Here is a 15534-nt window from a genome sequence, read left to right as displayed (position 1 = left end):
CTGAACGAGCCAGCTGCTGACCTGCTCCTGTGTGCTGGAGTGTGGGGGCTGCCCCTCCCCAATGGGGAGGCAACCTGGCTGCGGGCCCAGCAAGCCTGTGCGGTGGGTTGGAAGTGAGCCAGGCAGTCAGAATCAGTCCTGTGGCCTCAGCCTCTGGCTGTCAGGTGCTACATGGGCTCTAACTGCCTGCTCTCCCCTGCTGTCTCCATCAGCATGGCTCCTCCCGGACCTGGCGGAGCAGTTCACCCCCCCTGAAGTCGCGCCCCCGCTTCTGCTGAGGCTGGTGGAAGCCATTGAGAAGAAAGGTGAGAGGGGAGGGGAGGGGGCTGGTGTCCTGAGCCCCCGTGTGAGGTAGCAAAGGGGCAGCATCCATTGTTAACCCCTTCTCTGCCAGGGCTCCCTCCGGGCACAGCTACTCCACTGAGCCGCTGGAAAGCGGGGCCAGGAGTGCCTGGCAGGCGGCAGGGAGCCGTGAAGCCGGACACGCTGGCAGCCTGGCAAGTTCTCGTTATCAGGATGGGTTTAGTCTGTGTCCTGTCAGCCCAGCTGGTGCCACCTCAGCATGAACTCGCCATGGGACTAGCTATACGCAGCAAGTTCAGGCAGTGACCCTTGGCCCACCTTGGCGGCCGCTGGCCCAGGAACCCTGTGCTAGTCCAAGGCTGGCAGGTGGCTAGTTGTTTGGAGGCCAGGACTTAGGCTGGGTTTCCTAACGGATTGTGCCATCACCTCGGGGAAACAGCAAATGCTCTGTCTCTGGAGTCTGTTAAAACAGCCTGATCCAAGGCTGGTTAGCCCCGGTTCAGCTGACGTGAGTCAGAGTCTGCAGATCAGGACATGGCTGGTGGGCAGGGAATGGAGCTAGCGTTCCTGCCGCAGGGCTGTAGCTCCCTTGGGTTAATAACTGCTGTGGCTGCAGCTCAGAGATTATCAGCACTGCTGAAGTGGCTGCCTCTATTCACAGAGCTAACATAAACCGTCCTGCACTTCCCACAGGCTTAGACAGTGAGATGTTATACAGGACGTCTGGCTCGGAGTTGAGACAAGCGCTGAAGACCGGTAAGAACCAGTTCTGTACGGAGGGGAGGCGAGCTGGGTCAGATGGATGAGATTAGTGGACGTGACCGTGCCAGCAGTAATGAAATGCAGGCCAAGCTTGTCTTCTGTCCTCGGCAAGTGGTAACTCCCCAGCAGCCGGTGAAGGACGGGCCCGTCTTGCTGTGTTGGTGTCATTGCACGTAAGGGAAGCCAGCAAGTGTCGCTTCCGAGGCGGTTGCACTTTCCTGCAGTTTGGCAGGAGGAGGAGGAGTCTTGTGCAAGGGAACGTGGACACGAGTTCTGCTCTTTGGTTGTGGGGCATGGAGCTGACGTCGCAAGCCAGCTCCTCCTGGATCTCCTGCTACACACTGAGTGTGGTGAGCCCGGTCCCCTCCCCAGTCAACTCCGTGTTGATGGCCATGCTCCCACGCTCCCCTGGCAAAGGGCTAAATGCTGCTTCCTCAGCTCCAGGCTGTCCCAAACCACGAATAAGCCAGAGATCAGCTCAGCCATGTCACTTGCGTTTGCTCACTTCCTGCACGTGCAGCTACCATGGCAGCTGATCTCACTGTGCCGGCTGCCCTCTTGGCTGGGCCCTCGGAGTCCTGGTTTCAGGGAGACAGTTCCCTGCCCTCCGCCGGACTGGGGTGCAGCCACCTGGAGGTGGCTGCTGCTGTGTTGCCCCAGGGCTGCCCGATCCTCCTCCTTGTGGAGAGGTCTAAAAATGCAAAGGCCCTAAACCAGCTGCGGCAGGGAGTCTCTGGCCTGCCCGACGCCCGCTCCCTGCCGAGCAAAACCAAGCTCCAGGGTCCTCTGGTGTGAGAGGAGAGTAGCGAGCCTTTGTGCTCATGCCAGTGGAGTTGCACTGGGCCGCGTGGGATTTGCAGAGCTCCTGTCAGGGCTGGGGCGGGGCTGCTGCAGTCTGCGTCACAGCGAGGCCTGTATGCCGCAGGTCCCTGGGGATGGGAATCAGAGAGCATGTCTGTCCTTGGCAGCTCTGCCCTGTGCTGGGCCTTGAGGGACCCCGCCCATATGCCACCCCCTTGCTGTGCCCCAGCAGCAGCCACTGTTGTGGATTCTGGGGTGTCTCATGCCCCCAGGTTCCACGCTGGGGAAACTCCAGATACATCCTTCAAAGCTGAGCTGGCCAGAGAGCTGCCAGGGGCTGCCGTGTGTGAGCCCCGGCACCCGCTGGAAGGGTCTGTTTGCTCTGTGCAGATTGGGTGCTGGGTGACGTGGAGCCATTCGACGTGCATTCCCTGGGTGAGGCGCTGCGAGGCTTCCTGCAGGATCTGCCTGCTCCTGTGGTCCCGACATCTGTGCATGGCGAGATCCTGTGCATCCTGCAGGGTAAGGGCTGTGCTGCAGGGGGTGGGGAAGGGCATTGATGGGCTCCAGGGCACAGTTGGTGATAACCCTGGTGCACAGAGGCAGGTGGATTACAGAGCAGCCCGTATGCACTGGGAGCACTGGGGAGTGAGGCAGGCCTGGCCCCTGCCCTTCCAGCGTGTCTCTTGCTTCTCTCCAGAGATCCCACAGACAGAGCGCTGCAGGAAGCAGCTGCTGCTGGCGCTGGAGTCTCCTGCGGTCCCTCTCCAGAACCTGCTCACCTTGCAGTTCCTGCTCCACCACCTGGGGAAGGTGTCCCAGCAGGCCGAGAGCAACGGCCTCCACCCTCGGGCCCTGGGCGAGATCTTCGGCCCTCTGCTGCTCCGGCTGCCTGGCACCAGGTACGCGGGCTGGGGGTTTGCGTCTCACCAGAGGGCAGATGGGTGAGAGCAAGACATGGCTGGTGGTGCTCTGCCCCGGGAGCCAGCCTGCCAGCTCAGCTCACGCTGCCGTGGGCCAGGTCTCTGAGCTAGGGGTGTGCAGGAGCCCAGAGTGTGGCTGAGGGCCCTGTACTCGACGTCCTGCATGGTGACACTTTGCAGACAGTGGCCCCTGACCTTACTCTGTCACACCCAGATCACGCTGCCTCCTGCACCAGCATCAAGGGGAGACAAATGGGGTCGGCCCCTCGCTGGTGGTCTGTAAAGAGACCCTGACTTAGCCCCGCCGGAAATAAACTGCTGGTATGAGCAAGGGGCGCAAAGCCCAACTGTAACAGCCAGTGCCTCCCCATGGCCTCTGGCAGCTCCACCCCGCAGCTGAGTACCTGTTCAACCCTAGAGTGGGGAGCTGGGGCCACAGGTTGTAGGCAGAGTTGGGACTAGAAAGTGGGGCAGACCCTGCATCTGTCTGTCAAGGAGCACCTTGCTAGCTTGGTGAGTTGGGGACAGTAGAATGAAGTCCCATCCCCCCAACCCCCCACCCCGGGGTTACAGGCTGTCCGGATAATGCAGCATGCTGCACTGCTCATCTGAGCGTGCACCCTAGAGCCTGGGGGGGGTGCTGGGGCAATGAACCCCCATCCCCCTCTGGCTCAGTACCTGCCGCGATGCCTCCTTCCCGGATCTGTTGGCATCTCTCCCGGGTGCTGATTTCCAGTCCCTGTCTCCCTGCAGTGCAGAGCTGAGCCCCGATTTCTCAGGACTCTTCCTGGAAACACTTCTGCAGGTGAAGGACTCGGAGCCAGAACAAGTGCCGCCAGGTACTGAGCCCCACAAGCTGCAGCACCCTGGGGCCCTTCCGGGCTGCTGCTCACTTCCTGTGTGACTTGGGAAGGAGGAGGCTGTTCAGCCTCCGCCAGGGCTGTGTGTTTGGTTCGTTCCCGTCGGCCCCCGTCACAGAACGGGCACTGAGCGGGGCACTCGCTGAACTGGCCCGAGTTGGGACGGGCGCAGAGATGGTCTCTCCCGTGCACGGGGAGGCGGTTGGGGGGGGCACTCAAGGGAGTGGGTCCTGCCTGGAGGATGCTGCATCAGGGCTCTCGGGGTGGCACCTTCAGCACCCCCAACACCAATGCGGTTCGACGCCCATTTGGAGCTGGGCCAGGGCAGCCCAAGCCGGGCAAGTGGCACGGTGCTGGGGCTGGTGGCGAGCAAATCCTGGCCGGAGCAGGGCCCGAGCGCAGCCCAGCTCCAGTGCTCACCTGGCTCTCTTGCAGCTCTGCCTCCGAAGCCCTCGAAGCCAAAGCCCGGTGGAGCCAGCCTGGCCAATGGGAGCAGCGCGCCCCTGCAGGAGGCGGAGTGGTACTGGGGCGACATTTCCAGGTACCGGGCTCTTCACACCGTGTTCCTCTGGGTAGTGGGCCAGCGAGAGCACCCCCCGTGCCCCCTGGGTAGCCATTACACCCTCAGGAGCCGCTAAAGGCGTGGGGCCCCCCTGTTTGGGGATGTGTGGGGCTGGGGCCGGGCAGGGTGAGACTGACTAATCCCTACACTCCAGCCCCCCACGGGCGAGGGTGGGTTCTGTGGGTCGTGCCCTGGCGGCTGTGACCACGCGTGCCCTGTCCCCTCCCCAGGGAGGAGGTGAACGAGAAGCTGCGCGACACACCAGATGGCACCTTCCTGGTCCGCGATGCCTCCAGTAAGATCCAGGGGGAGTACACGCTCACACTGAGGTAAGGGCGCCCAAGCCCCTTAGGCAGGGCCACTAGCCGTATGCCGAGGTACGCGCCTGACTGGCCGGGCTCTGCCCACTGTGCGTGCCTGGCTTGCGGCGGTTCCCTGCCCCAGGACTAGGGCTCTGAGCCCCAGTGTGGCGGCAGGGCTGCAGCACCCCCGAGCTGTAGAGCACTGATAGCCTGCTGGCTTCCAGACCAGACAGGCTCCCCCGCTGCCCCGGGTGTCTGTGAGGGGCTAGGGGGAACGATGCAGTGAGGGAGGGGAGGAGTGTGGCATCTGCAGAAGGGGTGGCAGTGGGGGGGCTTATCCTTGTCCCGTGCCCAGCCTCCATCACTCCCTGATGCTGGACTGAGGGGATGCCCGTCGGCCAGGCTTGTGCTGGGTGCTCTGAGCCCCACAGTGAGTGTGAAGGTTGCCATGGCCGGAGCACGGGGTGTCACGGAGTCCCTGGGCGATGCTCTGGAACTGCTCCCCATGAAGCCAGTCAGGACTCTGGGGCAATCGCCTTTCTGTGAGCAGCCTGTCTTCAGGACACACAGCTCACACTGCTTCCACCTCCCTGGGTCTGACCTCAGAGCATTCAGCATCCTCTGCCCCTCCGTGTGCTTCCCCCAGCGAGTCCGCTCAGGCAGGGCTCCTGGGGAAGCCAGAGGGTCCTGCACCCCAACTTCGCAGTCAGACGTGACTCTCAGCCAGCCAGTAAAACAGAGGTTTATTAGATGACAGGAACATGGTCTAACACAGAGCTTGTAGGTGCAGAGAACAGGAACCCTCAGCTGGGTCCATTTTGGGGGGCAGTGAGCCAGACAACCACGTCTGCCCTTCACTCCATGTCCCAGCCAGCCCCAAAACTGAAAATCCCTCCAGCCCCTCCTCCTCTGGGCTTTGTTCCTTTCCTGGGCCAGGTGGTTACCTGATTCCTTTGTTCTCCAACCCTTCAGCTTTCACCTTGCAGGGGGGGAAGGGCCCAGGCCATCAGTTGCCAGGAAACAGGGTGTCGGCCATTCTCTGTGTCCAGACCTCTGCACACACCTGCCCTCTAGGGCTCTGCAATGATCATACACCCTTACCCCACCCCCTAGATACTTAAGAACTGCATAGGGGAAACTGAGGCACCCCCACAATATTCGGAGGAAATATTAAGAACAGTCCCACTTCGTCACACGGGGGCAGGTCACTGCCAAGCTGGTCCCCTGGGGATGTGACAAGTGGGTCTCTGCCTGGCGCTGAGCTCGCTCCCTGCTCCCACTTCCGCCCCGCAGGAAAGGTGGCAACAACAAGCTGATCAAGATCTTCCACCGGGAGGGGAAGTACGGCTTCTCGGAGCCCCTGACCTTCAGCTCCGTGGTGGAGCTCATTAACCATTACCGGCACGAGTCGCTGGCCCAGTACAACGCCAAGCTGGACAGCAAGCTGCTGTACCCCATCTCCAAGTACCAGCAGGTCAGGCCTGGGCTGGGGGGTTCTGAGCCCCGCGGCTGGTGCTGATACGGAGGAGCTGCCCCAGCCCTGCTCCCCACGCTGAGCGCCGTCCATGTGAGCATAGGGCCCAGCCATGGCAAGTGGCCGTGCCAAGGGCTTGTGAAAATGCTGGATTCCAGGTCCCTGGCGGAGCTGGCAGCAGATCCTCCCACCTCCCTGGAGCGTGCGAGGCCCGGCTGCCCAGGGGACGCTCATTGGCCAGGGAGTCAGCAAGGGGAAAGGGAAGCCACGTTTGCATGGCGTCCTGGGACACGCTCCTCCCGACCCAGCTGCGTCCCCTGAGCCATGGGGGACTCGGCCCCAGCCTGACGCTGATGTCCAAGGGGCCGTGGCCAGGGTGGAGGAGCTGGGGCTGCCCAAACCATCCCCTGGGCAACAGCACAGCCTGGAGAATGGGACACTTGTCAGTGGGGTCCATGCGACAGGAGGGGCAGGGGGCTGGGCCAGGCTGCTGAGGGGCGCAAGCAGGGATATGTGGGCAGACCCTATATTCCGGGGCTGTCCATGGGGCCTCTGGGTGCCTCCCGCTGCCAGGTAATTCTGTCCTGTCCACGGGTGGAAGAGGCGGGGCTCGGTGCAGGCAGGCACAGGGCCCCACAATGCCCTGCTGTCTCATCCTTCCTGGTGCCCTGGGAGCTCCCCCGAACCTGGCCCTACCCCAGGCCTCTCTCCACCTCCTTCCTATGGCCCTCTCACTCCTGGGCAGCGCTGGCATGGTGGGCCAGCCCCACGTCCTGCAGTGAGAGTACAGCGGTGCCCGCATAGCTGGTGGGGTTGGGTGGGAGGGCAGTGCCAAGCTCTGACGTGCCCTGGGGCCTTCTGTGTGGCAGGACCAGCTGGTGAAGGAGGACAGCGTGGAGGCCGTGGGGGAGCAGCTGAAGGTCTATCACCAGCAATACCAGGACAAGAGCCGGGAGTATGACTTGCTGTACGAGGAGTATACACGCACCTCGCAGGTACCCCGGGGCCATGCGCCCCCCCCTTCCCCTCGCGGGTCCCCCGGGGCCACACGGCTCCCTCGCGGGTCCCCTGGGGCCACGCACGCCCCGTCCTCCACTGCTGTTCTACCTGGCACTCCAGCCAGCACAGGGGTGTAATACCTTGCACGGCTTCTCGCTGCCAGTGGGGCCTGAGCTCTGGCTGGCTTGCCCTGCTCTGTAGGTGATCTGGGCCCTGGAGAGCCCTGGGGGAGCTGCGCTGGGGTGCAGATACCCAGCCTGCTGGTGAAGGGGGAGGAATTGGCAGAGTCGCCTCGCTGAGAGGCTGTAGGACCTCAGAAGACGGTTCCGGCTGGGGGCTGAGGCGTGGCTGGGAGGGCTGGGCTGGGGATCAGACCATTGCTGGGCAGCCCAGGGTGGGGTGCAGTTGGGGCGTTGCTGGGAAGGCAGGGGACTGGGCTGGGCCCCGATTCTCGGCTCTCACTCAGAGTGCCCCCTCCCCCCAGGAGCTGCAGATGAAAAGGACAGCGATCGAGGCCTTCAACGAAACCATCAAGATCTTCGAGGAGCAGTGCCAGACGCAGGAGAAGTGCAGCAAGGAGTACATCGAGCGCTTCCGGCGGGAGGGCAATGAGAAGGAGGTGCAGCGGTGAGGGCCCAGCCTGGCGCTGCCAGGGGCACAGGCCCCAGGGCAATCTCCGCCCTAGCTGTGGGTGCTCAGATGCCTCGGGGATGGGCGGAGCCTGAATGGAGCAGGGCTAGTTCCTTTGCAAGGCAAACTGCTTGCCTGATTTTCCTGTCACCCCGCAGCCCTACCACACTGCAGCTGCTCCCAGTCCTTCCCCCCCCTGCCCCTCCACCAGCCAGCTCCAGCTGCCCGGCAGCCCTTCCCCTTTGGCTCCGGCATCAGGCCCAGGTTCCCCTCCCCAGCTTGTAACTCCTGTGCCCTCCCCGGCAGGATCCTGATGAACTCCGAGAAGCTGAAGTCCCGCGTCACTGAGATCCATGACAGCAAGATGAAGCTGGAGCAGGACCTGAAGAAACAGGCCTCAGAGAACCGGGAGATCGACAAGCGCATGAACAGCCTCAAGCCGGACCTGATGCAGCTGCGCAAGCTTCGGGACCAGTACCTGGTGTAGGTGCCGCGGCCTGCCCCGTCCCCCTGCCCCAGCTCCCGGCTCTGGCCTGGGAGTGAGGGAAGAAGCAGCCCGTGGGCCCTTCTGTGGCCCCAGTTGTGATCTGTCCTTGCTGCTCACTGATCCCGGCTGGCTTCTGGCTGGGCGTCCAGCCGTGTTTGGGGCTCTGGCCCCGGTACGCCCTCCTTGTGCCCTGTGGGGCTCAGCTCAAGGGGCAGCTGGGCCCAATCCTGCCTGCTTGGCTCATTCCGTGGGGGATTCTGCCCCCTGGTGGATCAGTTTGTGAAGGAGGCCGGAATGAAAAGCTGCTCCTCTCCCGCCCTGCAAATCGCTCAGTTCTCGTCTTCCTCCCCCAGGTGGCTGACGCAGAAGGGGGCCCGGCAGAAGAAAATCAATGAATGGCTGGGCATCAAGAATGAGACGGAGGAGTAAGTGTCCCTCCCCACTGCGCCCAGCGCGATGGGGCACTGCGGGCTGCTCGGAGAGCCCTTCCAGCCTGGCCTGGCTTTGAGTGGAGGAGTGGCCCGAGCATTGCTTCCCCCTCGAGGCCTCGCTCTGCTACTGCAGTGCAGAGCACTGCACACACGGCTAGCCCCCGGCGCCGGGTCCCAGCCCCGTGCTACGGAGGGGGGAGCTGAGATGCAGAGCGGGGCAGGGACTCACGCAGCGCGACGATGGCTGGGCTGGGCTGGGCTGGGAGCAGGAGCTCCCGGTCCCCAGCCCTGTGCTCTCACCAGGCTGGCTGTAGAGCTTCTCCTCACGGGGTGTTGAGACATGGGGGAGATGCAGCTGCCTGTGTTTCAGGGGCTTCTGTCGGCACTGACGTTGCCTCTGTGCTGGTGGCTTGTGGGCTGCAGGGGCCGAGGACTGCGGGCTCAAAGCTGGTACCAGGCCCTGACGCTGTCAGCCTCCCTCAGGTTACAGTGAGAGCTCCCTGGGTGCCTCGGGTGCCTGGTGGAGCAGGGGGCTGGGGACTGAGCCATGGGGAAGGGTCAAAGGCCCGGGGGGTATTTGGGAAGGTGCTGGAGCTGGGGAGGCACTGCTCTAGGCTGGGGTCTCCTGCATAGCAACGTAGCTCTGCGTGTGGGAGCGGAACTGGCCTGGCCTCCCCCAGCAGTGGGCGCATACCCTGTGGGGGAAGGGTCTGCTCAGCCCCAGGCTTGTCTTGCAGCCAGTACTCCATGATGGACGATGAGGAGGAGCTGCCGCACCATGAGGAGCGCACCTGGTACGTGGGGAAAATCAACCGTGTGCAGGCGGAGGAGATGCTGTGTGGCAAGCGCGACGGCACCTTCCTGATCCGCGAGAGCAGTCAGAAGGGCTGCTATGCCTGCTCCGTGGTGTGAGTTCCCTCCCCCTCTGCAGGGCCACCGTGGGTCTCCCTCCAACTGCCAGCCCCAGCCCGGCTGGGGAAGGCGGGCCGGCCGAAGCAGGGTGTGCAAGGGACTGCTGGGCTCTCCCATCAGGGGAGAACAGGCTGATTGGGCGCAGGCGTGATGCCTGGAGCAGGCTCAGCTCCCGACATGCAGGGCTGAAGCTTCTCTGCTAAGTTCGCAGATAGGCTGGTCGATTCCTGCAGGGACGTGGGGGTCTCTCGTCCCCCGCGGGCCGCCCCTGGGAGGCGGGGAGTGGCGGGCCTCTCTCGTCCCCCGCGGGCCGCCCCTGGGAGGCGGGGAGTGGCGGGCCTCTCTCGTCCCCCGCGGGCCGCCCCTGGGAGGCGGGGAGTGGCGGGCCTCTCTCGTCCCCCGCGGGCCGCCCCTGGGAGGCGGGGAGTGGCGGGCCTCTCTCGTCCCCCGCGGGCCGCCCCTGGGAGGCGGGGAGTGGCGGGCCTCTCTCGTCCCCCGCGGGCCGCCCCTGGGAGGCGGGGAGTGGCGGGCCTCTCTCGTCCCCCGCGGGCCGCCCCTGGGAGGCGGGGAGTGGCGGGCCTCTCTCGTCCCCCGCGGGCCGCCCCTGGGAGGCGGGGAGTGGCGGGCCTCTCTCGTCTTGCATGGCTTGTGGGAGGGGTCCCCGGCTCCTGACGGCAGCCCCGGTGACTCGTGTGTTTCTGCTTCCCCGGCAGGGTGGATGGAGACACCAAGCACTGTGTGATCTACAAGACGGTGACCGGCTACGGCTTTGCCGAGCCCTACAACCTGTACGCATCCCTGAAGGACCTGGTTCTGCATTACAAACACATGTCCCTGGTGCAGCACAATGACTCCCTGAATGTCACACTGGCTTACCCGGTCCTCTCCCAGCCACCTGCCAGATGAGCCACTGACGCAGAGCACAATGGCTGTCTCTGGCTCCTCCTCAGGCTCTGGCCCTTGTCTAGATGAGTCTCCTGCCCCTCCAGAGCCTGTGGGATGTTGTGACCTGCTCCTGGTGTCCCGCTCGCTCAGCAGTAGAAACCCAGCTGGACGCTGGCCGACGGGGAGGCAACGCTGGGCCGTCGGCTTGGGATGGAAAAGCCGCTCGTGACTTCAGCCTTGCTGAGGAGGAGTCCAGTCGCAGGCTAATTGCTGTGTGGGGCTTTGTCTCTCCCTTCGCAGTTCCCACTCCCCCACTGTGTGTCGCTGTACAGCTCGGTTCCTAGGTCCGGGGTGCACCGTGGGGTCGCCAGCCCAGCGGCCCCGTCTCGCGTATAACTCTGGTGCTGTCCCTGTCCCAGAGCGCTGGTGGGACCAGCCCTGCGGGGACGGGGCAGGTAGCGCTCTTGCCTGACCCCCGAGTGGTCGTTGCTAAAAGCGTTCTCGCCTTTCCCTCCACTTCAGTAATATTGTGGACTGGAGTGAGCGCTGGCCTTTGGTCTGCGGGGCACCAGCCTCACCCAGGGAGAGCTAGAAAAGGGGGCACTTGATTATTGAAGGGCTTGGCGAGGGCATAGCACGCTGGCTCCTTGGCGGAGAAGCCAGGTGTTGGCAGCACATTCCATGTAACCTCTGTGTGTGGCTTGCTGGGGGGGCCCCATTAGATTAGTTTGTTACTAACCCCCCGTTTCGCCTTGGTTGTGCCAGCTAAGCTGTGAAATCCATGTTGGTACCAGTGCTTCCCTTGGCTGCCCCTGGGGGATGCACAGCTGTGCTTGTCCATTGCTTCTGGGAAGTCTCCTCAGTGTCCCTGATCACAGCGAACTGTAGCCATGTGAATACGGTTATTTTATAATCAGCTGCTTGCTAGTGCTCATTCGTATGCAGAACCCTTGTTATGATATGCAAGCCCTGGGCAGCGACAGACCGAGCACATCCCCGGCCCTGGGAGAACGTGAAGTCAGAGGTGCCTGGAATGTCTGATGCTGCGAGCCCTATGCAAAGAGAGGCCCTCCTGCAAGGGAAAGGTGTGGACTCGGCCCAGCAGGGAGCAATGTGTATGCATGAGGTAGAACTATGTATGCAAAGCCAACTGTTTCCGAAGCACTTCTAATCCTGAGTACTGTAGGGAGCGGGCATGGAGCTTAGCCCTGGGGAAGGAGCTGGGGATTTCTGTAGTATTTCCAATCGTGTCCGTTTTAGTACGAGGGAGCAGGAGAATTGCTGTGTGTTTCCTAATGATGCCTGAGCCAGGCAGCAGTGCAGGGCATAGGTCTGACTGCTGTGGGGCAGGGGCCAGTGTTACCTACTGGGTGAGACGGGGGGTTCTCTTCGACCGAGCAAAATGGTTTGGGAAGCTTCCTGGGTGGGATGTGGTACCTCTCCCTCCATGTCGGGCCTCAGTAGGCACCAGCCCCTTGCAGTGCCTGCCCCTCTGCCCCAGCGTGGCTGGCAGTGCCAGGAGGGTTGAGGGGTGATGCTTGGTATCCCATGGCACTCTCCCCTTGGCACTGTGCCTGCCCAGCTCTAGGGAGGTGCTCCTCACCCCTTGGTCTGTCTCCAAAGGCCTTATGCTCCGTCCCAGCTGGAGGCAGACGCTTGGTCTGTGTCAGTCGCGGCATGGTTAGGTGCGAGGTGGGCGGGGGAGACCTCAGCTGGCAGGGTAGGGAGCATGTGTGAGATCTGCTGGGGTGGGGAGTGCGTCCTGTCGTGCGCATGCTGTGTGTGGGCGCGCTGGGGCGGGGAAGAGTTTTGGATGCGCTTCGTTGCCACGACCACGCTACTCCCCGCACCCTTCCCACCCCTGCACCATCAGCTCTGCTGTTCATGTCCTGCTGCTGGGGCCTGGTTTCCTCTCTAGCTCCTCTGGAAATGGTGTGGGTGGAGCCCAGTGCGGCCTGCCCTGGGCTCTCGTGGCACTGGGAATTGCAGGAGCTGATGTGGCCCTACGCGTGGCGGCGTGAGCATGGGTCTCTCTTCTCCCCCCCGTCCACGTGCCCTGCGGCACTGGTGGGAACGGACTCGGGGCTCAGCGAGCGAGTGCTGGCGTCTCCTCGCTGGGTGGAGCTCGGCTGTCTGAGCTCCCTGGACTCCGCCAGTGTCAGCCAGTGGAGCGAGGTGGCTGGAGGACTCGCGGCTGGGTCCAGCCACGTGCTGGCCAAAGTGAGCCGCATGTGTGGGGCAAGAAGGGAGTTAGCTTCAGGCTGAGGTCAGCAGCCACGATGGCTGCTGCTCCTTCGACCCCCTTGGCACAGGGGGACACTGAGGACTGGATTTGGGGATCTCTGGGCAATGAAGGGCAGAGCCAGTGAGTTTAGCCCAGTGTGGCAGCTGTCAGTAGGTGGGAGGCTCAGGGAGGTAAAGCTCCCTCGGGAGAGGCCTAGGAGATGGTGACTCGATTGGTCAGGAAGATCACCCCCAGCTTTTGGCTGGTTGGAGTCCATGTCCCTGCGCCAGGAGACAGCAAAGCACACGAGACCCCCTGAGAAGCTGGGGCAACCCTACCTGCTCTCCCAAAAGCTGACTTGCTCCTTGAGAAATTAAGCCATAAAAACTGACCCCTCTATTGTACATATTAGTATTAATACTTAGCCACTTACTTCCTCGCTGGCCTTCCCCACACCTCAGTGTGGCGACTTGGCTCACGGCGCCTGTCTGTGCTGCCAGACAGCGGGATTGTTGGGGTAGGGTACAGCACCTGGGCGGGGGGTAGAGGTGCTGCTCTGTCCCTGGGGCACACGGGCTGGCAGGTGTTACATACACTACATCCATTGCACAGCTAGGGAGCTGGCTGGGGATGCTGTGTTCCGGCTCCTCAGCCGTCCTGTGTTTGGAAGCACCTTGGTAACTCCGCCAGCATTGTGTGTTGGGATCCTGCTGAGATTAGGAAAACCTCTCCCCTCTGCTTCTAGCCTCACCCTCCTCTCGTTGGTGGGCTCACCCGCCTCTCCCTGCATGGACGGTTCTAGCTCCTTGGGGGAGACTTGCCCTCTGCCCACTTGGCCTGGTCTGTTGCTGCCTGACCCAAGCCTGCTTCTCCTCAGGGGAATTTGAAATTCCCCCTTTGCTCCCTGGGAGCTGAGCCAGCTCCATGTGAATGCTCTGACCAGTGGTTGCTTTGCTTCTGTGCATCTGCTAGCACGGCCCTTTCAGAGTGGCTAGAACACTGCTGAGGATGGAAATGTGGTCAGTGGCTGCATCCTGTGCCTGTTGCAGAAGGAAGGCTCTGCTCTCCTCAATCCAGTACGCAATGAAGAGTTCCCCCCCGCCCCTCGCCTCCCCGGCTGACTTTCTCTGATGATGCCTGACTTGGCTCTTAGAAACTTGGCTTTTTCTCCTCCTCCAGTGGAAGAACAAGGCCCTTGAATGAATCTTTCTTTCTTTCTTTTTCTTTTTTTTATGACATGACTCCTTTGGAATAAGCCAGTTGTGATTTGGTCTTTGCTTTAGCTGTTGCTGTTTACGTCTTCTGGGTTAATCCGTGAGAACACTATCTTTGGATCGCCTTGGTTGTGCTCTGCTGTCTGTGATCTCATCTGCACCCTCGGTCAGGATGTGAACCAGAACCTCTTGTGATTCTAGGCCCATCTTCTGCGTGTCCTCGTCCCACCTGGCAAACGTAAAGCCGCAAGCCAGAGAGTCGGCTCGTTCTGCTTTGCACAACTCCAGGCTGCCCAACATGAAATAGCACCCAGCCAGCCTTCCCCTTTTGTCTTGGCTGCCATGTGGGGGTGGAAGAAATTGACCTAATATCCTTGAAATGGGGCTTTGATTTGAGACCAAGTGCCCAGTTCCTGGCCAGGCCCTTTGCTAGTTCCCTTCTTGTTTCTCTCCACTCCTCCATCCACTATGGGCCTGGTGACTGCGCTGCCAGGGTTACTGGGTAGGGGGGAAAGTGCAAATCTTCCCCCTGGCATCAGGGCAGAGGAGATGTGGGGGTGGGGAATGGGCAGTGTCACAAGGGGAGGGGGGAAGCTGCTTTGGGGGGCCTGAGCCACTCCTGCTTCCCGGCTCCATCCATCGTAGTTTGTGCAGCACGCGGAAGCTCGGGGCAGGAGCACACATGCCAAATGCACGGGGTCACCGCCTGGTTGGGAGGACAGCAAAGGAGGCCCTGGTCTAGAACCCCCCTCTTGGCCTCAGGACCATGTGGCTTTGTGCAGGATGCTGAAATTCTGCTTGTTCTGCAGGAAGCTCTGGGCTGCATTAGTCAGAGGTGGTTTGTTTTAAGCCTGCAGCCTAATTTCATTGGAGGAAAGAGCCCGTTTGGGTTGTGAGCAGACAAGAGCCTGATTCCTTGCATGGGTCCCTGCCTGCTGGGGGGCGGGCTGACATGCTGGGATTTGCACTCAGTCTGAGAGGAACTTGGCTGGTGAGCACTCCTGAGGTTTTAGCTCTTATGAGATATGCAATAATAAATACTCTAATCGCCATGTCTTCTGTCTGTTAGCAGAAGACATTCTCTGTGCTCTTTCTGTGTACGTTTACTAACCTAAGCCCAGGATTTGTTACTGTCAGATCATTTTTGTACGGTACTTTAAACAAAGGAAGAAATAAACTGAAAGAATGAAGCTGCTGGATGAGGGGAGGGGTTAATTCTTTTAAAATGTTCTTGTAAGTTCAGGAGTGTTTTTTGTCTGACTTCTGCCTTTTCCCCAGAGGGTTAAATTATCTCGCTGGGGAGCTCTGGAGCAGGAGCCGGCTGGTTATCTGTGCTGCAGAGAACAGCAGGTAAAACTGGGCCCCGTGTGGGAGTTCTCCACCGCTCACGCTCTGGCAGGCAGCACCCACCGCCTCTGCAGGGCTCCAGGTGCCTCTGGCAGGGAGAGGCCTGTCCAGTTGTTTAGAAGGTGTCAATTGCCAGACAAAGACCCTCCCACCAGGGTCCAACTGCGCTGCTCCAGGCCTGCCCACAGGAGGCTGCAGTGCATGGGGGACCCATGGAGGGAGCATGTGACCCCAGTAAGACGTGACTCTGGGCCCCCATGGCAGTGGAAAGCTCTCTTGCCCAGCCAGCTTGTGATGGGGTGGATTTCCCATCGCGTCCAAGAGAAAGTCACTGAATCTCATGCGCATTAGGCCCTGGATCCCTAACTGGGGGCTGCTGGTGTCCCAGGCTCTCCCTACTGAGCAGGGGGAGATGTGG

At 61.8% G+C, this 15534-nt stretch overlaps 1 protein-coding gene across 3 annotated transcripts in view; it reads left to right on the top strand.

The window, feature by feature from the left end:
* The window catches only part of PIK3R2 (phosphoinositide-3-kinase regulatory subunit 2), a 37684-nt gene extending 22725 nt beyond the window's left edge, over positions 1 to 14959 (top strand). For all 3 annotated transcript variants that reach the window (XM_084614889.1, XM_084614890.1, XM_084614891.1), the window contains 14 exons: positions 213 to 305; positions 997 to 1059; positions 2257 to 2388; positions 2567 to 2768; positions 3543 to 3628; positions 4085 to 4190; positions 4442 to 4540; positions 5807 to 5987; positions 6857 to 6982; positions 7471 to 7613; positions 7923 to 8099; positions 8457 to 8528; positions 9272 to 9442; positions 10160 to 14959. In XM_084614889.1, the coding sequence (XP_084471015.1) occupies positions 213 to 305; positions 997 to 1059; positions 2257 to 2388; positions 2567 to 2768; positions 3543 to 3628; positions 4085 to 4190; positions 4442 to 4540; positions 5807 to 5987; positions 6857 to 6982; positions 7471 to 7613; positions 7923 to 8099; positions 8457 to 8528; positions 9272 to 9442; positions 10160 to 10352 (1844 nt within the window). In that variant the 3' untranslated portion in view covers positions 10353 to 14959. The remainder of the gene's footprint in view (positions 1 to 212; positions 306 to 996; positions 1060 to 2256; positions 2389 to 2566; positions 2769 to 3542; positions 3629 to 4084; positions 4191 to 4441; positions 4541 to 5806; positions 5988 to 6856; positions 6983 to 7470; positions 7614 to 7922; positions 8100 to 8456; positions 8529 to 9271; positions 9443 to 10159) is intronic.
* The last annotated feature ends 575 nt before the right edge of the window (positions 14960 to 15534 follow it).

This window comes from Lepidochelys olivacea (genome assembly GCF_965140295.1).
Source record: "Lepidochelys olivacea isolate rLepOli2 genome assembly, chromosome: 25".
NCBI classification, from domain to species: domain Eukaryota; kingdom Metazoa; phylum Chordata; order Testudines; family Cheloniidae; genus Lepidochelys; species Lepidochelys olivacea.
The sequence above is the reverse complement of the archived record's forward strand: the minus strand, read 5'-3'. Positions and strand labels throughout refer to the sequence as shown.